Raw genomic sequence first — 21,153 nt, 5'->3', positions numbered from 1 at the left:
GCCCATATTTATTTTACCCCCTGTTGCTAAGGAATTTTGGTGTTTAAATAGTGGCATTATTGTAATTAAAGTGTTTTTCTTAATTTTTTTTTTTGTTAATGAGTCATTGGAATTAAGCTGGTAATCCTATATAACATATCCTATACTGTAATCATATGGTGGCTTCCCCAATACTCTTTATTACTTGTAGGACTTAATACATATAACAAGGATTTTTGTGCTAAAAGACAATTTTATTAATCCTTAATTTGAATGAAAATGTAGTAACCTGTTTACTTATTGTTAGTAACACTACCTTTACTGAATGATCTTAAAAAAAAAATCTTTTTATGGAGAAAACTGAAGCCTAACCTCACAGTGACAATCTGCAGTCCTATCTTGAGCCTTCTATCCCAAGTAGTTTGTATTTTGTAACTCAGTTATGTCCTTTTAGATCTTACTAGCATAGGTTTTTTTCTGTGTTTCAAACTTCAGGGATCTCTGATAACCTTGTGATGTTTTCATCTTTTGCCTTAGCATCTGAGAGCTAAACAAAAATGCTGTGTAAATTCTTAGAATACCCTTTTTCTTATAATATTTGTTTATTTCTTAAAAAGCAATGGCAAATTTGCCTTAGTTCGTTGAGTTGGATTTATTTATCTGGCTGGTTTAGAGATTGTCTTGACAATGAGAGCTGTGGTTTTAGCCCAGATGATAAAAACTATCAGGTCTTTCCTCTAGTGGGTATACTTGAGGTGAATTAACCCCCCCCCCTCCCCTGGAGTTATTTGCTTAAAAGAGAAGTCTTCCATGATAGGGAGGGGAAAGTGTAGAGCAAAATTTTAGAAGCCTGTAAATAAATAGCAGATCCTGTAAATAGCTTTTTATTAATATATTTGAGAATGCTGTAACAAAAGAAAACCATAGCAGTCTTTTGCACATCCAGTACTGAAAAGAGACTTTCCTATTTATTCATGTAGTTCTTAGGTATAATAAACTTGTTTAAATATATCTCTCTCTTAATCTGAATGTGTAGGTAATATTTTCTCCTTGTCTTTCAACTGTTTGCCCCTTTGAGGATTATATCAAACTGAAGAATAATAAATTCTCAATTTCATTGACTCATTTCCCACATTACTCAGAGGGAAAGAGCCTAAACCAACAAGACTCAAGTAACTTACATAATATTTCTTCATTAATCCCTCAAATACTTTTAAATTACCTAGGAATTTATTTAGAATACTTTTGTTTTCCTCAAAATTAATACACCCCTAAAATGGTGGTGGTGGTGGTGGTGGTGGCGGCAGCAGTAATAATAGTAACAGAGCAGTGCCACTTCATTTATTGATGGTGTCATATTCCAAACCCTGTAAACCTGTGGGTTATTTTATTTAATTTGTAACCCTGCAAGATAGGTACTTTATTATTTCCATTTTATTTATTTTTTTAATTTCCATTTTATAGATGTAGAAACTGAGGCTTAGCAGGAGGTTAAATTTCTTGTCCAAGGATACATGCTTTATATCTGAGATTTGAATTGAGGTCTCTGAATCCAAAACCACATATTCACTATTCTTTTATTATTTTATTATATTTATTAGTCTTACTTCATTCAGAAAAAGTTGTTCACATTTTGCACAGAATGAAACATTTGTCTTTAGGAGGGCATGTGGTAGTAAAATATCGTTACTTTTGCTTCCATGTTTCAGGCTGGTGTTTGCTCTGTTGTGCCTTCCAAGGTGGGAGTATGAAGTAGATGTGGAGAGGGGAGGGTGGCCAGAATCCCAGACCAGAAATGTATATGGTTGCTTTTAATTATTTCTACCTGTTGATTTTAAGAAGTTTTACGTGCTACTCATTCTGTTTTTGTTTATGTTTTTGCCCTTCTGCAGCACTGATTCCAGCAGTAGTTCTAGCGACGACTCTCCCGCCCGATCTGTTCAGTCAGCAGCCGTCCCAGCACCTACTTCCCAGTTGCTTTCATCCCTGGAAAAAGATGAGCCACGTAAAAGTTTTGGGATCAAGGTTCAGAATCTTCCAGTACGCTCTACAGGTAAAAGTTTCTGTTGGTGTACTTTCCTCTCTGCTGCTATTGGGAGGAATGTGAGACTGAGCAACTTAAATTCTGTGCTTTATGGTGACAACAAGCTTTCTTCTTGTGGTTCATTAATACTTAATTCCATGTAAGAAAAAGCAAGTGATGATTATAACTCTATGTATATGAAAATTGCATGTTACTTGAATTTACTATATATGCATACATATGTATGTATATATTGTGCACATTGTATGTACATACATACACAAAGACTGGTGTGTGTTATATAAAGAAAGCACTTTTATTTTTTTATACTTTAAATATGCTTTCTGAGTTAGGTATTTTGATACAGGGAAATTTTTCTATTTATTTATTTATTTATTTATTTATTTATTATTTATTTATTTATTTATTTATTTATTTATTTATTTATGATAGTCACACAGAGAGGGAAAGAGAGGCAGAGACATAGGCAGAGGGAGAAGCAGGCTCCATGCACTGGGAGCCCGACATGGGACTCGATCCCGGGTCTCCAGGATCGCGCCCTGGGCCAAAGGCAGGCGCTAAACCGCTGTGCCACCCAGGAATCCCTATACAGGGAAATTTGATATGAAATTACAGAAATACTATTTTCAGTTGAATTTGTTATATCATCCTGGAGTCCTGTGTTCTGTGAAAAAACTTTGAACATAAAATTATGATAGGAAACCCACTTCAAAATACTAACATTTTAGGGGCCTCAGTGGTTCAGTGGTTGAGTGTCTTGCCCTTTGCTTGGGTCGTGATTGAGGGGTCCTGGGATTGAGTCCCACATCAGGCTCCTCACAGAGAGCCTGCCTCTCCCTCTCCCTCTCCCTCTCCCTCTCCCTCTCCCCTCTCCCTCTCCCTCTCCCTCTCCCTCTCCCTCTCCCTCTCCCTCTCCCTCTCCCTCTCCCTCTCCCTATGTCTCTGTGTCTCTCAAGAATAAATAAAATCTTTGAAAACAAAACAAAATAGTAACATTTTAAATGAGGAAAATAATGAATAATGGTAAAGTTTAGCATAAAACTATACTGAAGTCTTTACTCCTGATATTTTTGACAACGGACCATGCTATACTGTTATTTCTACATTAGGCATATTGAGCATGTAAATAACTGTTAGTAGATGGTCAAACTAACAAATACCAAACTTAGTATTTCTAAGATAAGCTCATTTCAGTGATTAATTAATTAATTATAAGATTAAAAAATTTTTTTTGTTGTTGTTTATTCATGAGAGACAGAGAGCAGAGAAACAGGCAGAGGGAGAAGCAGGCTCCATGCAGGAAGCCTGATGTGGGACTTGATCTTGGGACTCCGGGATCACTGACTCCCTGAGCCAAAGGCAGATGCTCAACTGCTGAGCCACCCAGATGTCCCTATTTATAAGATTTTATTTAATTGTTCATGAGAGATGCAGAGAGAGAGGCAGAGATGTAGGCAGAGGACTCGATCCCAGGACCCTGAGATCACACTGAACCAAAGGCAGACGCTCAACCACTGAGCCACCCAAGCATCCCACTTAAATTATTTATTAAAACAGCCACTAAAAACCTACATACCAGGTTTGTGAATGGAGATACTGAGGGACAAATATTGATGAGCTTTTGATTTAGATTATTTAGTTGTTTAGGAGTGGATGAGGGTAAAATTAGCTTGTCTTTCTTTACAATTTTAATTTTTATAATGAAGCAAATTAACACAAGACTCCCTAGATGGTATGATTCATCTGTAGAAGACCTTAAAGTTATTAGCATGTTACATGCTGCTTCCCACACAATTTTATCATTGACATGATGCTTGGAAAGCTAGAAATACAGCTTGCTTTCTCACGTCTTTAAAAATTTTATAGATGTGGGGCAGCCCCGGTGGCGCAGCGGTTTAGCACCGCCTGCAGCCCAGGGTGTGATCCTGGAGACCCTGGATCAAGTCCCACGTCAGGCTCCTTGCATGGAGCCTGCTTCTCCCTCTGCCTGTGTCTCTGCCTCTCTCTCTGTCTCTATGAATAAATAAATAAAATCTTAAAAATATATAAATAAATAAATAAAAAATAAAAAAATAAATTTTATAGATGTATATATGTATATGTGTATATAAAATTTTTATCATGGAAGTTTTAAACTTAACCAAAAGACCAAAAGTAGTAGTAGCAAAATGAACACCCCTTACTCCATACCCCAGATTTAAAAATTATCAGTTTTGTCAGACTTGCTTTAATCTTTCCATTTTCCTTCTTTCCTGCCCTTACTCCATACCCCAGATTTAAAAATTATCAATTTTGTCAGACTTGCTTTAATCTCTTTCCTGTTCTTTTCTCTTTATAAGTGAATCCTTGATGTTCTATCGTTTCATACCGACTTAAAGATACATACTTTTGTAGTTGTCTGTAAAATAGGAGGGCATTTTTTCTCATAGCCATAATATCATTCTTATCAAATACCCAGTGTGATAATTTTCCAATACTCTGTTTATTTTCAGAATTGTACAGAGGTCTCTAACATGCCATTTTAGAGTTACCTTATGTGAAAGAGAAATGTTTTAATGCTAACAAAACTTAAGTCAAAAATCAAGCTAGGGGGCAGCCCGGGTGGCTCAGCGGTTTAGCGCCGCCTTCGGCCCAGGGCATGATCCTGGGGAACCCGGGATCGAGTCCTATGTTGGGCTCTCCGCATGGAGCCTCTGCTTCTCCCTCTGCCTGTGTCTCTGCCTCTCTCTGTGTCTCTCTCCCTGTGTCTCTCACGAATAAATAAATAAAATCTTTAAAAAAAATAAAAATAAAGCTAGGGAATCCCTGGGTGGCTCAGCGGTTTAGCGCTGCCTTTGGCCCAGGGCATGATCCTGGAGTCCCGGGATTGAGTCTCACATCAGGCTCCCTGCATGGACCCTGCTTCTCCCTCTGCCTGTGTCTCTGCCCGCCCCCCTCTTTCTCCCTCTCCCTCTGTGTCTCTCATGAATGAATAAATAAATAAAATCTTTAAAAAAAAATCAAGCTAAAGATTTTGTAGCTTATTAAGTTGTAACTAAATTAAAGAAAAATAAACACCTTGTTTTTTGGGGGGGATTTAGATACAAGCCTTAAAGATGGCCTTTTCCATGAATTTAAGAAATTTGGAAAGGTGACTTCAGTGCAGATCCATGGAACTTCAGAAGAGAGGTATGGTCTGGTGTTCTTTCGGCAGCAAGAGGACCAAGAAAAAGCACTGACTGCATCAAAAGGAAAACTTTTCTTTGGCATGCAGATTGAAGTAACAGCATGGATAGGACCAGGTAAGAAAAAGGAGGCTAATTTTTAGTATAATTTGTATTTCCACTTATGAAAAGGCAGCCTCTTCTGAATCTTGGTGTTCTTCCAGCTTTATTTATTGACATATTTCCGAAGTCTTCTATTTTAAAGACTGAGTACATTTGGTCAAATTAATGAAATTATATTTTGGTTAGGGAGGGTGAAGATCCTGTAAGGGAAAAATGCTGACATCGAAGAGTCTGGAAAGTGTAGTTTTTAGCCCTTGTTGAGCCCTGCCTTCCCTAAAGAATGAACTAATTGAGATAAGGATATAGTTCTTTGGAGAATGACATCAGAATTACCTTGAATTAGAAAACAGACTACTTGTTACGCTTATTTGAGGGGCTAGTTAGACCAGTTTTACTTCTGTTGTGCCCAGCACAAATGGGATCTGTTGTTCTAGTTTCTATGACCTTGAAAGATAGTAACAAAGAAAATCAGGATTAAGTCTGAGGAGTGTGACCCACTGAGAATTTCAAGGGGACCGTTTTTTTAGTTTGAACCTGCCTGTAAGACCTATTGTAAGGCAGAAAGTCTTCTGAAGCATGGTTTGGGTCAGTGTTTCTCCTGTTTCAGAACCACCTATAGTGCTTGTTTGAAATGCAGACTCCTTGACCCTGTCTCAGCATAATTTTCAGAATTCACATACTCAAGTTGGGGAACTCCTGATTTATAACAACTTACAAGTAAATTTGTGGAGGAATAAACAAATGTTTAAATTATGCAGTCACATTATGTAGCTGAGACAGACTTTAAGATTAAGACTTTGAGGGGCATCTGGCAGGCTTAATCCGTGGAGCATAGAGACCTTGATTTCAGGGTTGTGAGTTCAAGCCTCATGTTGGGTGTAGAGCTTACAAACAAAAGACTAAAACCTTGAGTGGAATTTATAGGGTAAACATAGCCCATTCTCTTGGAATATTAGTTTATTTGACAATAAAAGGGAAAAAATTGAATTTCCCTGATGAAAATGTATAAATGATATTTGTATATATTAAAATAGGCACAGAGTTTTTAGAGGGAAGACTGCAAAATGTACATAATTTTATGATAAACACAGGAATTTAAAGGGATTATTGGTTATGCCCTTGCATTCTCTCCTCTGTCAAGTTTGAGACATACTGGCCTAAGTTATACTGAACTGAGTGCAACTCAGGAGTTCTTATTTATCACATTTAGAACAAGTCACAATTGGCCTGAAGAATAATATTTAGAATGTATAATCCATATAGTTTTTAGAGCCATGTATAGTTAGTTATTAAGTAGCTGGGAATCTAATTTGGGGCATTATTAATAGATGACCCTCAGATCTCCAAGTGATAAGGCTAGCTTGACATTTTTACTGTAAAAATTTTTTTACCTAATTAGTTACTAGCACCCAGGATGTAAGTTAGGCTTTAACCACACCCACCATGGAAGATTTTGAGAAGATTGGTTGGTTCAGACATTGGGAAAGCTTGAAGGTATTTTTCCCAGTGGGACAGCATGAGACATTTATTGAATGGGATATTTGAAAGCAATGGAATGTGAGTATGGAGACATGGTTGGAATTATGTTGTTGGATGGTTAAGTCATAAATGTTTTGTATTGAAATGTATGGAGGTGATTGTTTCCTTAGGTCAAGGACCTCTTGGAATTAAAAAAAAAAAAAAAAGATCTAAATATAAGAAGCCCATCTTTGCAGATAGACCCCTGGTGGCTTCTAAGATTATGCTTTCTTAATCCTGTGTGGAGCATTGCAATCCAGTAAACATGAAAATTTGGGGATAGTAGAGTTTTTTCAGTGATACATAGGCATTAAGACTTAAACTGATCATGAAGATTAAATAGATTACATGTGGAAAATACACTTTATAAAAATCTTTGCTAAACTGAATTTCTGGTTTTGAAATGTTTACTGAGCTATATGGTGTAAATAAAACAGGTATACATTTGAATGGTTGCATTTTCTGCCTTTTGGAATAAAAAGCTAAAGATATTTCTGAGTTATTTTTTCTTTTATTTTTCTCCCCTTTTAAATGAAGTATTCCTAAATATGTGCCCTCTGTTAGGTAGTTTCAAGAAGACCTACCTAGCTGATCTTGAAATAAGATCTCTCCCCGAAAAATACAATGAAAATACAGGATAGAGTCAAGCACATGAGCCCTGGTGGTTTTCTGGGTCCACCTGACTCCATGAAAGTACATATTCCTTTTTTTTTTTTTTTTTTTTGAAGTACATATTCCTTGATGAGGCTAGAAAGATTAAGCTGAGCTACCATTAGAGCTATGAAACTGGAATCAGGAGTGAGGTGTGTTCTGTGTGAATTCACTCAGCAGCTCAGAAGTTGAATCTTTTTAATATCTTTGTTGTTGACATCAGTAATATGCAGTGCATGGACCTAAACACTTTGTTTCAGTCAAGTCGATTAAATACTAACTTTTTTGTATGGCTTTGTTTTACATTAAAAGAGAGAGAACATATAGGCTGTGTTATATAGTTCTTATTGACAAAACATTGAATGATCTGCTGTGGACCAGGCTTAGAAATTGTTCATGAGAGATGAACATTTAGAAATGGAGTTTCAGAGAAAAGACATGGTTGAATTAGACACTGAACCAGGGCTTTTGATCATAAGAAACAGAAAACATAGGAGTCCTTGAGTCTCCTCTTGTTCGTCATTGGGGACCTTGCAGTAGCAAGTTTGTAAGTGCTACTTCAGTCAATTTTCAAACAGTTATTATTCTTGTATCTAACAGTTGCTACATTCAGACACTTGAGCTGTGTTAATTAGCATGACAAATGTAAAATGCTATTTTCTAAAATGTTATAAAGTGAATTAAGTAATGTAGCTATTTTCAGTTGAGTTTTATATGTGTTTCAGATTGTAGTTTTATACTTCCCATTGAGAGCCTGCTGCATAATTTCTGGAACCTAAGATTAGACTTAAGGTAATTACTATTTTTGCTGGGGTTTAAAATCTATTTCTGTGTCAGTGATTATTTTTAAAACAAATCAATTTACAGACTGAAATTCAGTCCACTTTTCTGTTTTAAAGATCAAAGAATGTGTTCCTTCCCCCTAAGTTTTGTTGACAAGTTTGTTTAGCCTTTGGAGTTAGCAAAAGGCAGCTGTTTCTGAAAATGTATATTTAATTTTTTAGATTGTATGATATTCAAGCCCAATATTTTAGAGACTTAGCTTAAGTGTAGATTTTCCCATGATATATAAATACACATTAAAATACACTTTTGTTTGGGGCACCTGGCTGGTGTTCAGTTAGTAGAACATGCAACTCTTGATCTTTTGATTATGAATTCGCAGCCCCTCATTGGGTGTGTAGAGATTACTTAAAAAAAAAAAAAACAAAAAAAACCACCTCTTTTCTTTTTTACCCTGCCCCCATCCCACTTAACAGAAACGGAGAGTGAAAATGAATTTCGTCCTTTGGATGAAAGGATAGATGAATTTCACCCCAAAGCAACAAGAACTCTCTTTATTGGCAACCTTGAAAAAACCACTACTTACCATGACCTTCGCAACATCTTCCAGCGCTTTGGAGAAATTGTGGTATGTTGTTGTTTTTTTTTTTTAACAGTAAAAACAGTTTTATTTTTATTTTTATTTTTATTTTTTTTAAGATTTTATTTATTTATTTATGAGAGACACAGGGAGAGAGAGAGAGACAGACACAGACAGAGAAGCAGGCTCCACGCAGGGAGCCCGATGTGGGACTCGATCCCGGCTCTCCAGGATCACGCCCTGGGCGGAAGGCAGACGCTCAACCACGGAGCCACCCAGGCATCCCCTAAAAACAGTTTTAGATCTTTGTTGTAAAACATAAAGCATAGTACAGATTATATTTGGAAAGGTGTTATTTACATGGTGTAATAAATACTTTGCCCTGTGTGTTTTTAACTCCAGCTAAAAAGATGATGCAGGAAAACTCATTGGAGAACTGTTTTATGTGTGTATGTGAAACTATATAATAGGTATTGGTCTCTATTTTGTCTGTCTATCTATCTATCTATCTATCTATCTATTTTTTTTAAGATTTATTTATTTATCCATGAGAGACCCACAGAGAGAGAGAGGGGGAGACACAGGCAGAGGGAGAAGCAGGCTCCATGCAGGGAGCCCTATGTGTGACTCAATCTCAGGTCTCCAGGATCAGGCCCTGGGCCGAAGACAGTACTAAACTGCTGCTGCATCAAGATTTTATTTATTTATTCAGGAGAATGAGAGAGAGAGAGAGAGAGAGAGAGAGAGAGAGAGAGAGAGACATGCGGAGAAATACAGGCAGAGAGAGAAGCAGGCTCTATGCAGGGATCCCGGGATTCCAGGATCACGCATCCCTTTCAATCCATTTTTCTTATTTTTCTTTGTCCATGCTGTCTCTAGTCTTGTGAGTTGGAAGGGAAATAAAGAGAAGAAAATATGTTTGTAAGAAAGAAGCTGCAGCTTTAGTATATGAATATTGTGTTCTCATAGTGCACTTCAGACTACCTTGGGGATTACTGGAATGTGGCTGTCATGCTGGAAGCTCAGTTCTATTTTGAATTTTTTTTTTTTAATTTATTTATGATAGGAACACAGTGAGAGAGAGAGAGGCAGAGACACAGGCGGAGGAAGAAGCAGGCTCCATGCACCGGGAGCCTGATGCGGGATTCGATCCCGGATCTCCAGGATCGCGCCCTGGGCCAAAGGCAGGCGCCAAACCGCTGCGCCACCCAGGGATCCCTCTATTTTGAAATTTTAATTAGAATCACTTTTTATATTCAAGTCATTGTTAAATTTAGGAATTTGGAGGTTTTTTTTGTTGTTGTTGTTGTTGTTCTTATGACTCAAAACTGGAGTCCCTTTCTAATAAAAATAGTTTGGTTAAGCTTTGTACCCTTGGGATATATATACTACTTTGTTTTATATTTGAAAAAGTAGGAAAATTATTTCTGTCTCTCTAATAACAGCAAAGAAATTGCTATATAAATTTGAACTTTGGAGAGTAAAAAAATGTTCTGGGTAGGAATAATAATTGTTAATCTTTCAGGGATGTGTGTGCACACTTGTGCACACATCCAGCTATCCTTATTTACAGTGATGTAAGCAAAAATCCTTATTTTTTTAATGACATAATCTAGAGAATAAAACATTTGGGCTTGAGATCCCTGGGTGGCACAGCGGTTTGGCGCCTGCCTTTGGCCCAGGGCGCGATCCTGGACACCCAGGATCGAATCCCACGTCGGGCTCCCGGTGCATGGAGCCTGCTTCTCCCTCTGCCTGTGTCTCTGCCTCTCTGTGTGTGTGTGTGACTATCATAAATAAATAAAAATTTATATATATATAAAAAAAAACATTTGGGCTTGTAGCTGATCTAAACCTCATAGGGAGTAGAGGTGAGAGAAGTGGTTGGTAGAAAGTTAAGAAAAAAATAAGATACATATTTAGAGAAACAGCAAAACATACATTTTCTTTTTCAGTTATTTTAATTTAAGTTCTTTTATCATATCCTCTAATTCCAGCTATGCTGCCTGCTTAGATGAGTGACCTGGAGTTCACTTGCCTATGTGGGCTTCAGCTTTTTTTCTTTTTACAGTTACCTAATATTTAATTTGCTCATTGGCATTTATGAGTCTATGAATTAATATAACTTTCAGGCATATATTTTTTTAAGATTTTATTTATTTGAGAGAGAGAGAGCACAAGCAGAGGGAAGGGACAGAGTGAGAGGGTGAAGCAGACTACCTGCTGAGCAGGGAACCCCATGTGGGGCTCGATCCCAGGATCCTGGGATCATGACCTGAACTGAAGGCACTTAACTAACTGAGCCACCCAGGTACCCCCAGACATACTTTCATTTGAGTATGGCTACTACTTTGAATTTTGAGGGAGTATAAGAAGTTACATTTGGACACATGGATACATTTTCATGAAGAGAGTTGCTGAAAATGGAGTGATTACTGAGTTTTAAGAGCAATGCTTCTTAGCATTCTGTTTGAAAACCTCACTTCATCACATTTCCAATTGTTATGAGGGTGACTTTTAATGACACACAAACTTTGGGGAAATGGTCTGCTGCTTATTGATAACAAATTACGCTATAGCTAAAAGAACCTATGTGGTGAATCTGGAGACCATTTCTCTTAAATGTTATCCTCAGTTGTTACTTTCTACATTATGGTGAAAATCAGCCCCTATTTACCATTACTTAAGTAGAACTATTTTGAATATAAATTACTGCTTTTTTTAAAGGTCTCACTAAACAGCTCTTTAAATGCATTATTCATTTTGCTCTGTTTCAGCTTTTGCTTATTGACTCCTGACCCTTAATGAGGCTTAGGTCATCACAATACTTTAGATATTGTGATTCACAGAATATTTTAGATAATCACAATATGGGTCATTATTGAAGTTTTGGTATTCTGGTGTCTGGTTTCTCCGGACCGTTTTCATATGTAAGTAAGTAAGATTTTTACACCACCTTGTCTAAACAGGCAGGACCAGAGTGTCAGATGTGAGTACAGATTTCAAGCATTCTGAAGAGATGGGGTTAGGGGTGTCTGACTGGCTCAGTTGGAAAACCATGTGACTCTTGATCTCAGGGTTGTGAGTTTAAGATCCATGTTGAGTGTAAAGACTACTTAAAAATAAATAAGTAAACTTAACAAAGAAATAAAGAGATAGGGCTGTGACTTTATAGAGTATTTCTTTATTTTTTTTTATTTTTTTATTTTATTTATTTATGATAGTCACAGAGAGAGAGAGAGAGGCAGAGACACAGGCAGAGGGAGAAGGCAGGCCCCATGCACCGGGAACCCGATGTGGGATTCGATCCCGGGTCTCCAGGATCGCGCCCTGGGCCAAAGGCCGGCGCCAAACCGCTGCGCCACCCAGGGATCCCTAGAGTATTTCTTTAATCTAGGGATGGTGTTCTGATACATCTTCACAAAGTAGTTGAGTATATATTTCTTCATTCTGGATATGAGAGATTATTACCATATATACCAGTCACCAGGCTTGGTTCCATTAGATATACTGATAGAATGAGTCTTCTAATTTAGGATCTCATATTTTAAGTAACTTTTTGAAAACTTGATTTCTTTACCATTCGTGCTTTTCTCATATATTACATTTTAAATGGCCTGCCCCTAATAAGGATTTTAAATTTTTGCAGAAGGGAATTACAGTTGACCCTTGAACAGCATGGGTTTTAACAGCATGGATCCACTTATATGTGGACAATTTTCTTTATGATTTTCTTAATAACATTTTCTTTCCTCCGGCTTACCTTAAGAGTATAGTAATAATAATATATACAAAGTATGTATTAATGGACTATTATCTGCAAGGCTTCTGGTCAACAGTAGGCTGTGAATAGTTAAGTTTTGGTGAGTTAGAAGTTATATGTAGATTTTCAACTGCCTTGGGGATTGGTGCCCTAACTCTCTCACTGCCACCACATTGTTGCTCAAGGTCAACTGTACTTCATAGGTTTTTGTTAAATAGGCTCCCTTTTCTTTATTAATCTTCTCTGTATTGTTCCAGTTTTAGTATATGCACTACTGAGTCAAGCACAGCCTTTTTTTATTCATAAATTTCTCTTAATACAGGTATTATGGATTTAAAATTTTGAGGTTGTAATTTCTTTCCTGCAAAGAGCTTCACATAGGAAGGTTTGCATGGTTGTGACTTCAAATGCTGTATTGTGTAGTCTTTCAGACTATTTACAGCATTACAATAAACAATTTTAACTAAGAAAATGATTTTTGGAAATTATGACTGTTTTGAGAAATATGCACTTCATTTGGGTTTGGTTTATTCTGATTTATTTTCCTGTTGGCATGTCACTAAGTGATACTCATTGGCTTTTTCAGGATATTGATATTAAGAAAGTAAATGGAGTCCCTCAGTATGCATTCTTGCAATACTGTGATATTGCCAGTGTTTGTAAAGCTATTAAGAAGATGGATGGAGAGTACCTTGGAAATAATCGCCTCAAGGTAAAGGACTTTGCATAAGTTATTATGATATTATAATTTAGAAGTTTTTTTTGTGTGTATCTGATTGTTTAAAATGGCAGTACAGTTAGATAATCGTATTGGTGATATAATTCTTTCCATCCTCATCCTCCTATATTACAAACTGAATTAATACTTGCTGGGGCTCCTGGCTGGCTCAGTCTGTAGAGCATGCAACTCTTGATCTCAGGGTTGTAAGTTTGAGTCCCACGATGAGTTGTAGAGATTATGTAAAAGATTTTAGGACACAATCAAGTGTCTGACACTTGGTTTTGACTCAGGTTGTGAGATCGGGCCCTGTGTTGGGTTCTGTGCTGGGTGCGGAAGTCTGCTTGAGACTCTTTCTCCCTCTTTCCTTCCCCCACTGAAATAAATAAATCTTTAAAAAAAAGAAAATCTGCCTGGGAAAAAAATGGCTAAGTGCCCGGAGTCCATAAACTAAAATCTGATGAATTAATACTCACCCTAGCAGAATTAGTTTTGTGTAAATTTCTATTTGATTTTATACCAGATGGTTGCCCCTTGGGATGATGCTTGATAAGATTCCTACAGAAGATAGTTTTTTTTCAGAATTCTGTAATTGAATAATTGGTGACTTTACTAATAGAAAATTTGCTTCTCCTGTCTAGCTGGGTTTTGGAAAAAGCATGCCTACAAACTGCGTGTGGTTAGATGGCCTTTCTTCAAATGTGTCAGATCAGTATTTAACACGACATTTCTGCCGATACGGGCCTGTGGTAAAGGTAGGTGGGAGGTTTTGGTGTTGGTGTCCGGTTGCTTCTGACTCTGTTCTTGGTATTCTGTCCTTTCAGCCCCAAGTTTAGTATTGTTTTCCTCTTTAATAACTCCTAATTTGTCATAGAAAGGCATCAGCATCTGTTAGCTTATGGTATGCAGAAGTATTTTGTAAAACTATTCTGAACTAGCCAAGATGATGAATTTTGAAACTAATTTGCATAATACTGTTAAATAGAATGTTTCTTAGGAGTTTTTATAATTTTATCTCATTAAAATCAGCCTATTTATCTAGTTATTCACATTCACACTAATATGTAATTAGACTTCATTTTAAAAAAATACAATAACAACAACAAAGAAGATGACTTTAAAGGGACAGTCATACAACAGAATACACATCTAACCCGTGTTGGCAATGTACACACACACAGCAGTAGGAGGTTCTCTGGACCCCGTGCCATTATGTGAAAGTAGAGCTTTGAACTCCTTGAGAGCAGATTCCCACTGTGATGGGTGTGGCACATAATGTCAGCATTTCTTTCAGTGTAGCTTTGATTGTTGGAAGAAACACACGTCATAAAGACTGCTGATGTAAATTAAAAATCCAGGAGCTTTAAGATAATAGTACTTATAACCAAAATTAACTGAAATTTATTGTTGATTCAGTGCTCTACGTTGCTTTCTCTCTTTCAAGGGTGTTGGTGGTTTTTTTGTTGTTGTTTTTGAGCCAAAACTACAAGAATGCTTACTCGAGTATAGTATAGGACTCCCTCAACATGGAAAATAAAGTAAAATACATAAAAACAAAATAAAGGCATGATCTACTTCAAGCCATGATACCCACTATTGAGGCTCTTATTTGTTTTTTGTTTTGTGTTTTTGCTTTTTTATAGGTGGTGTTTGACCGCTTAAAAGGCATGGCCCTGGTTCTCTACAATGAAATTGAATATGCACAAGCAGCTGTAAAAGAGACCAAGGGGAGGAAAATCGGTGGGAATAAAATTAAGGTGTGCAGAATGACTTTAAACAGAAGTGAAACAAAATCATATTGAGATCCCACCCTCTTAGTAACACATTTTGTAGGTGGCCAGCAAGGGGAGTGGTTTGCAGGATATGCACTATATGTCCTGTTTTTAAGAGGATTGTATACTTTTTGAATACTTGGCTACTTGAGGCCACAGGGTCATTAGCCACAGAGCCTTCCCTAAAAATCATGTCATTCAAGGGAATGTGCTGCTTTACACCCAAGGCACATGATGCTTACAGTGCAAACCCTAAGTACACTCTGGCCCAGGTTCACCTGTGGGCATCTGCACACCCAGGAGCTCGAAGGGTCAGTCATTCTAGCTTCCTGAATGATCCTCTTTTCCTCTTCTTTCCTCCTCTCCTAGAGAGTGGGTAACCACTGAACAGTCTATCTATTATCTGCTGTTTTTGTTTAAAAACTTTTGTTTAGGGCAGCCTGGGTGGCTCAGCAGTTTAGCGCCGCCTTAGGCCCAGGGCGTGATCCTTGAGACCCCGGGTCAAGTCCCATGTCGGGTTCCCTGCTTCTCCCTCTGCCTTTGTCTCTGCCCCCCCCCTCTCTCTCTCTGTGTGTGTGTGTGTGTCTCTCATGAATAAATAAATAAAATCTTTAAAAAAAATCTTTTGTTTAAAAACATGATGACTTGAAGGAATTTATGCACTTAGTACCTGTGATGGTTAGATGGAAACAAGTGTTTCGAAACAAGATCTTGATAGATGATGGGTATCATAGGTCTAAATGACTCTGAGGCCAAGCTGTGAGTGAAGTTTAATTGTTCTTCCATATTTTATGTTCTACTGTGGTTCCAGCAAATTCACATGCAGCACAAATTGCTGGGTTTAGTTGATCTGATTATTTGGCAACTTAGAATCCCAATAGGTATTGTTTCAGTTTTCCATTTTGCCTTTTCCACTCCTCAGTATTGTTCCAGAACCTTAAATTATAGTTCTTCATCAAGATGTGTGTTGAGGGATCCCTGGATGGCGCAGCAGTTTAGCGCCTGCCTTTGGCCCAGGGCGCGATCCTGGAGACCCGGGATCGAATCCCACGTCGGGCTCCCGGTGCATGGAGCCTGCTTCTCCCTCTGCCTGTGTCTCTGCCTCTCTCTCTCTCACTGTGTGCCTATCATAAATAAATTAAAAAAAAAAAAAAAAAAGATGTGTGTTGAATTTGAGAGAGATTTTAGGTTAACAAAATACAGTTTCAGTTATGAGGACTGTTTGATTTACTTGAGACAGATTGCTCTTACTTGAAATTTATTCAGAGGGCTGTGTTGGGAAGGGTTTTCAAATTTGATAACGCTTTCCATCTTGAACTGCTGAAACTTGAATCAAACACCTGCTATTCTTTCTTTTTAAGGTGGATTTTGCAAATCGGGAAAGTCAGCTGGCATTTTATCACTGTATGGAAAAATCTGGTCAAGATATTAGAGACTTTTATGAAATGTTAGCAGAAAGAAGGTATGTATTTTTTTTCCAAGCAAGAAGGTATGCATTTTAAACTGTCAGCATAGTTTGAATTTAAAATTTCTAATACATCAAATTTATTTGTTTGTTTTTTTTAAATACATCAAATTTAGATGGTATTAAATTTTATTTTTCACCCCTTCTTTCTACACTCATCCCAGAAAAACTTCTTTCCTTTTTATCCCCTCATATAGAAACATAGGTTTATTTTTATGAATCCAGTTTTCATGTGGCTCGTGGGATTTAGTTAAGCTAAATATGTTTCTCACTGAGTGCTTGTATTATAATTTGAAAGAGTTACTGTTTTGTTAGATAATAACTATGTACAAATCATCCTGCCTAACAGTTTTAAATTAAATATGGGGCAGCCCAGGTGGCTTAGCGGTTTAGTGTTGCCTTCAGCCCAGGGCCTGATCCTGGAGACCCGGGATTGAGTCCCACGTTGGGCTCTCTGCATGGAGCCTGCTTCTCCCTCTGCCTGTGTCTCTGCCTCTCTCTCTGTGTCTCTCATGAATAAATAAATAAAATCTTTTAAAAAAAATAAACATAACATGTTGAAAGGCACTGGAAACTGTTAAGTGCCTGTATATTTAGTAATTACAACATCCATATTATTAATGTGCATGTGCTCATACAATTAATTTTTTAAAAATTGAGGGGCCCCTGGGTGGCTTAGTAAGTTGAATGTTTGACTCTTGATCTTAGTCGGGGTCAGCAGTTTGGGCTCTGCACTGGGCTCCACACTGGGTATGGAGTCTACTTTAAAAAAAAAAATTTTTTTTTTAATTGAAAAGGTTATCAAGAGCCTTCTTTTTGCTTTAAATTTGAATATTCTAAATAAGTATTTGTGAATCAGTAAGGTAACTTTAGCAATATAAAAAATAAAACTTATTTCCACTTGTTATTTTTTTTGGTCATGGTAATGTATTTGATATTCTTTTCTGCTGCTTGTAGGAAACCTTGCAGTTCCAGAATCATTTTTAAGTCTCATAGTTTGAACCAGGCTATCTCTGTAGCTTAAAATGGTCCCCCAAATGATAATTGAGTTTTTTAGACTGAATATACTAAAACATCTACATCGTGTCACCAAGTGCTTCAGTACCCAATCACATTTGAAAGTAGAAACTATCATCCATATGGTCAAGCTGTTTGTCCAGACATGCCTCTATGATTAAGTATCCTGGAATGTCACCACTGGATCTCCACCCCTGTACATATGTGTTAAACAAAAGGCTGTGTGTGAAAATGCCTTTAGTTACTCTAGTTCAACAAGTATGAGTCAAATCCTGATTGTGCTGCCTGGGAATACATTCCCTTCTTACTGCCTGTTCTTGCAACTTTATTTTTAAGTCATAGAAGGTATGTTTTTTTGTTTGTTTTTGAGTCATTTCTTTGGAACATTGTACAGGAATCATTGAATACTGGGAAAGTTTTTAATTTTTATTATTTATGTATTTATTTATTTTTTTTTTAATTTTTTTTTTTTTTTTTTTTTTTTTTTTTATGTAGTCATACAGAGAGAGAGAGAGAGAGGCAGAGACATAGGCAGAGGGAGAAGCAGGCTCCATGCACCGGGAGCCCGACGTGGGATTCGATCCCGGGTCTCCAGGATCGCGCCCTGGGCCAAGGGCAGGCGCCAAACCGCTGCGCCACCCAGGGATCCCTATGTATTTATTTTTAAAGATTTTAAGCAATGTCTACACCCAAATGTAGGCTTGAACTTTTAACCCCCAGATTAAGAGTCACATGCTCTACCAACTGAGCCAGCCACGTGGCTGGTCCTGGGGAGCTTTTTTAAGTAAAAAATGTACCCCACAGCCAAATCCCCAAAAACTTGAACTTCTAAGGATTTGATTGTTTTTCACTAATAGATTGGAACCCACAGCCCTCTAGCCAGAAAATCAGTTTCAGTACAAGGCTTTCCTGTGTCAGTTCGTGTATGTGTGAGAAAGCATGTGCATGTGCATATGGAGAATTAATGTGTCTATGGAGAGAGAAAAACGTTCTCCAGCCTGACTCCCCAAGTAGCAGTTTGAAATCATTGTTAACATTTTAAGCGCTTATAGGAATTCTTACCGGTAAGCTGGTGGAAAGTATGTTGATGGCCTAGTGACACCTAAGACATAAAACATCCATTAAAATCCTCTCTGCATACATTAAATATTTTTCTTTTTTTTTTTTTTTAATTTTTATTTATTTATGATAGTCACACAGGGAGAGAGAGAGAGAGGCAGAGACACAGGCAGAGGGAGAAGCAGGCTCCATGCACCGGAAGCCCGATGTGGGATTCGATCCCGGGTCTCCAGGATCGCGCCCTGGGCCAAAGGCAGGCGCCAAACTGCTGCGCCACCCAGGGATCCCCATTAAATATTTTTCAAAGAATACTATCTTGTGAGGGTTGGATAGTATTGTGTGGGTGTTACTTTTTGTATATTACCACTTAAGTTCACTCATTTTACTGATGATCTAGCTCTGGCTTTGTTCTTTGGCTCTTATCCATGGTTATTTATCCCTGTTGAATGGCTTTTATCTCCTGATGTAGGAAGTGGGATGATGTGGGACTTAACGGTGACTCAGTGTTGCCCCCTTTGGTTTCAGAGGGCAGTTCTTATGGAATGCATTCCTTGCAGCAGAACTGTAGGATATTTGCCCTTTCCATAGAATGGAAGGAATAGTTAATGCATGAATGAAAAAAATGCTTTAATGATAGCTTAGCTCAGAAATGCAAATAGTGACTGATTTGCATAGGGCACTGCATTTTTAAAGTAGCATTTCATTTATTCCCTCAAATACTGTGTCAGAGAGGTAGGGCCATGACTCTCTTGTGTTACTTTTGGTGGGAACTGAAGATCAGATGACTTCGCTATAAGGTCACAGGTTAAGATGTTGGGCAGGAGATAAACCCAGTGCTACCTGCTAGTGCATTGAGGTTTACACTACCAAAATGATATCAAGATGAATTTGCAAGATTCCATTCTGCTTTAGATGAATTTCCCAACTACTTAGGGGAAGTGGGATTTTTGTTTTTAAAGATTTTATTCATTAATTCATGAGAGACATAGAGAGGGAAGAGACACAGGGAGAAACAGGCTCCCTGTAGAGAGCCTAATGCAGGACTTTTTTTTTTTTTAAAGATTTTATTTTTCATGAGAGACACAGAGAGAGGCAGAGACACAGGCAGAGGGAGAAGCAGGCTCCATGCAGGGAGCTTGATGTGGGACTTGATCCTGGGACTCCAGGATCATGCTCTGGGCCAAAGGCACCAAATCGCTGAGCCACCTAGGTGCCCCTAATGCAGGACTTGATCCTGGATCCTGGGATCACGCCCTGAGCTGAAGGCTGAAGCTCAACTGCTGAGCCACTCAGGTGTCCCAAGGAGTTGAGGTATTGTGCAGTCATGTGAATAGAGTTATCTCAAAACTTGTCCTTTCTAGGTTCTTTGGAGACCCTTTTGTCCATGGTACCAGTGTGCAGTTGTACTGTCTATCCTGCTTGAGTTGCATTCTTTGGGAACAGGAGCACTCATTTCTTTTGGTAGTCAGAGGGCCCACCAAAATATGTGCAGAATCAATATTTATTAAGCTGAACAGAGCTCTAGCACTAATGTTTATGCATATACCTTTGATTTATGTAACTTTTTCATATTTGGGGTATAGTTTTAGTTTGATTAATCTAAAACATAACCTTGACTGTTTTTACAGTATGACTTTAAGCTTACTGTTAAATATATATATATATATATATATATTTTTTTTTTTAAGATTTTATTTATTTGACAGCACAAGCAGGGAGCAGCAGGCAAAGGGAGAGGGAGAAGCAGGCTCCCCACTGAGCAGGGATCCATCCCCATGCGGAACTCGATCCCAGGATCCTGGGATTATGACCTGAGCTGAGGGCAGATGTTTAACCAACTGAGCCACCCAGTTGCCCCAAGCCTGCTTTCAATGTGGGAAGTGAACTGGTGACCATTCTAGATGTCTTAATTTATATTGGAAAGCATACAGTATGTTTACCTTTATGTATGAAAAGTTGCTTCCTTGGAATTTGTATTTATGGTGGCAATGAATTAGCCAAGTTCCATGCTTTGAAACATTTATTTTAAGGTGGCTGGCCATTATTTAGGCAAAGAATCTGATTCCTGTGGAACTCTAGAAAGATCATCTTGAATCCAATTAAACAAAATAATATAGATACTCTCATAAAATATTCTCTCTAGACTGAGAAATTCTGTATAAATACATATAACAGTGTGTTATTGATGCTTCCAGTGTTGAATGTTTGAAACCTTAGATGCTTCATTTGCTATAGAGAGGGAGTTAGAACATCACCCAGTAGTAGCTTTGACATATTTTTCTTCCTTTCCTTCCCTTTCCCTTTTTCTTCTCTTTCTTTCTTTCTTTCTTTCTTTCTTTCTTTCTTTCTTTCTTTCTTCTTTCTTTCTTTCTTTCTTTCTTCTTCTTTCTTTCTTTCTTTCTTTCTTTCTTTCTTTCTCTTCCTTCCTTCCTTCCTTCCTTTTTCTTTTCCTTATTTATTTATTAAATTTTTTGGTATATTTTTTATTGGAGTTTGATTTGCCAACATATAGCTTAACACCCAGTGCTCATCCCATCA

At 37.6% G+C, this 21,153-nt stretch overlaps 1 protein-coding gene across 1 annotated transcript in view; it reads left to right on the top strand.

Annotated features, from left to right (window-relative positions):
* SPEN (spen family transcriptional repressor) overlaps nucleotides 1–21,153 on the top strand; it is a 95,323-nt gene that overhangs the window by 60,643 nt on the left and 13,527 nt on the right. Inside the window, 7 exon segments of the mRNA XM_041767653.1 lie at nucleotides 1,872–2,032; nucleotides 5,104–5,304; nucleotides 8,718–8,869; nucleotides 13,171–13,296; nucleotides 13,944–14,057; nucleotides 14,946–15,059; nucleotides 16,436–16,536. Of these exon segments, the coding sequence (XP_041623587.1) occupies nucleotides 1,872–2,032; nucleotides 5,104–5,304; nucleotides 8,718–8,869; nucleotides 13,171–13,296; nucleotides 13,944–14,057; nucleotides 14,946–15,059; nucleotides 16,436–16,536 (969 nt within the window).

Source organism: Vulpes lagopus, chromosome 8 (assembly GCF_018345385.1).
Source record: "Vulpes lagopus strain Blue_001 chromosome 8, ASM1834538v1, whole genome shotgun sequence".
Taxonomy (NCBI): domain Eukaryota; kingdom Metazoa; phylum Chordata; class Mammalia; order Carnivora; family Canidae; genus Vulpes; species Vulpes lagopus.
The sequence above is the reverse complement of the archived record's forward strand: the minus strand, read 5'-3'. Positions and strand labels throughout refer to the sequence as shown.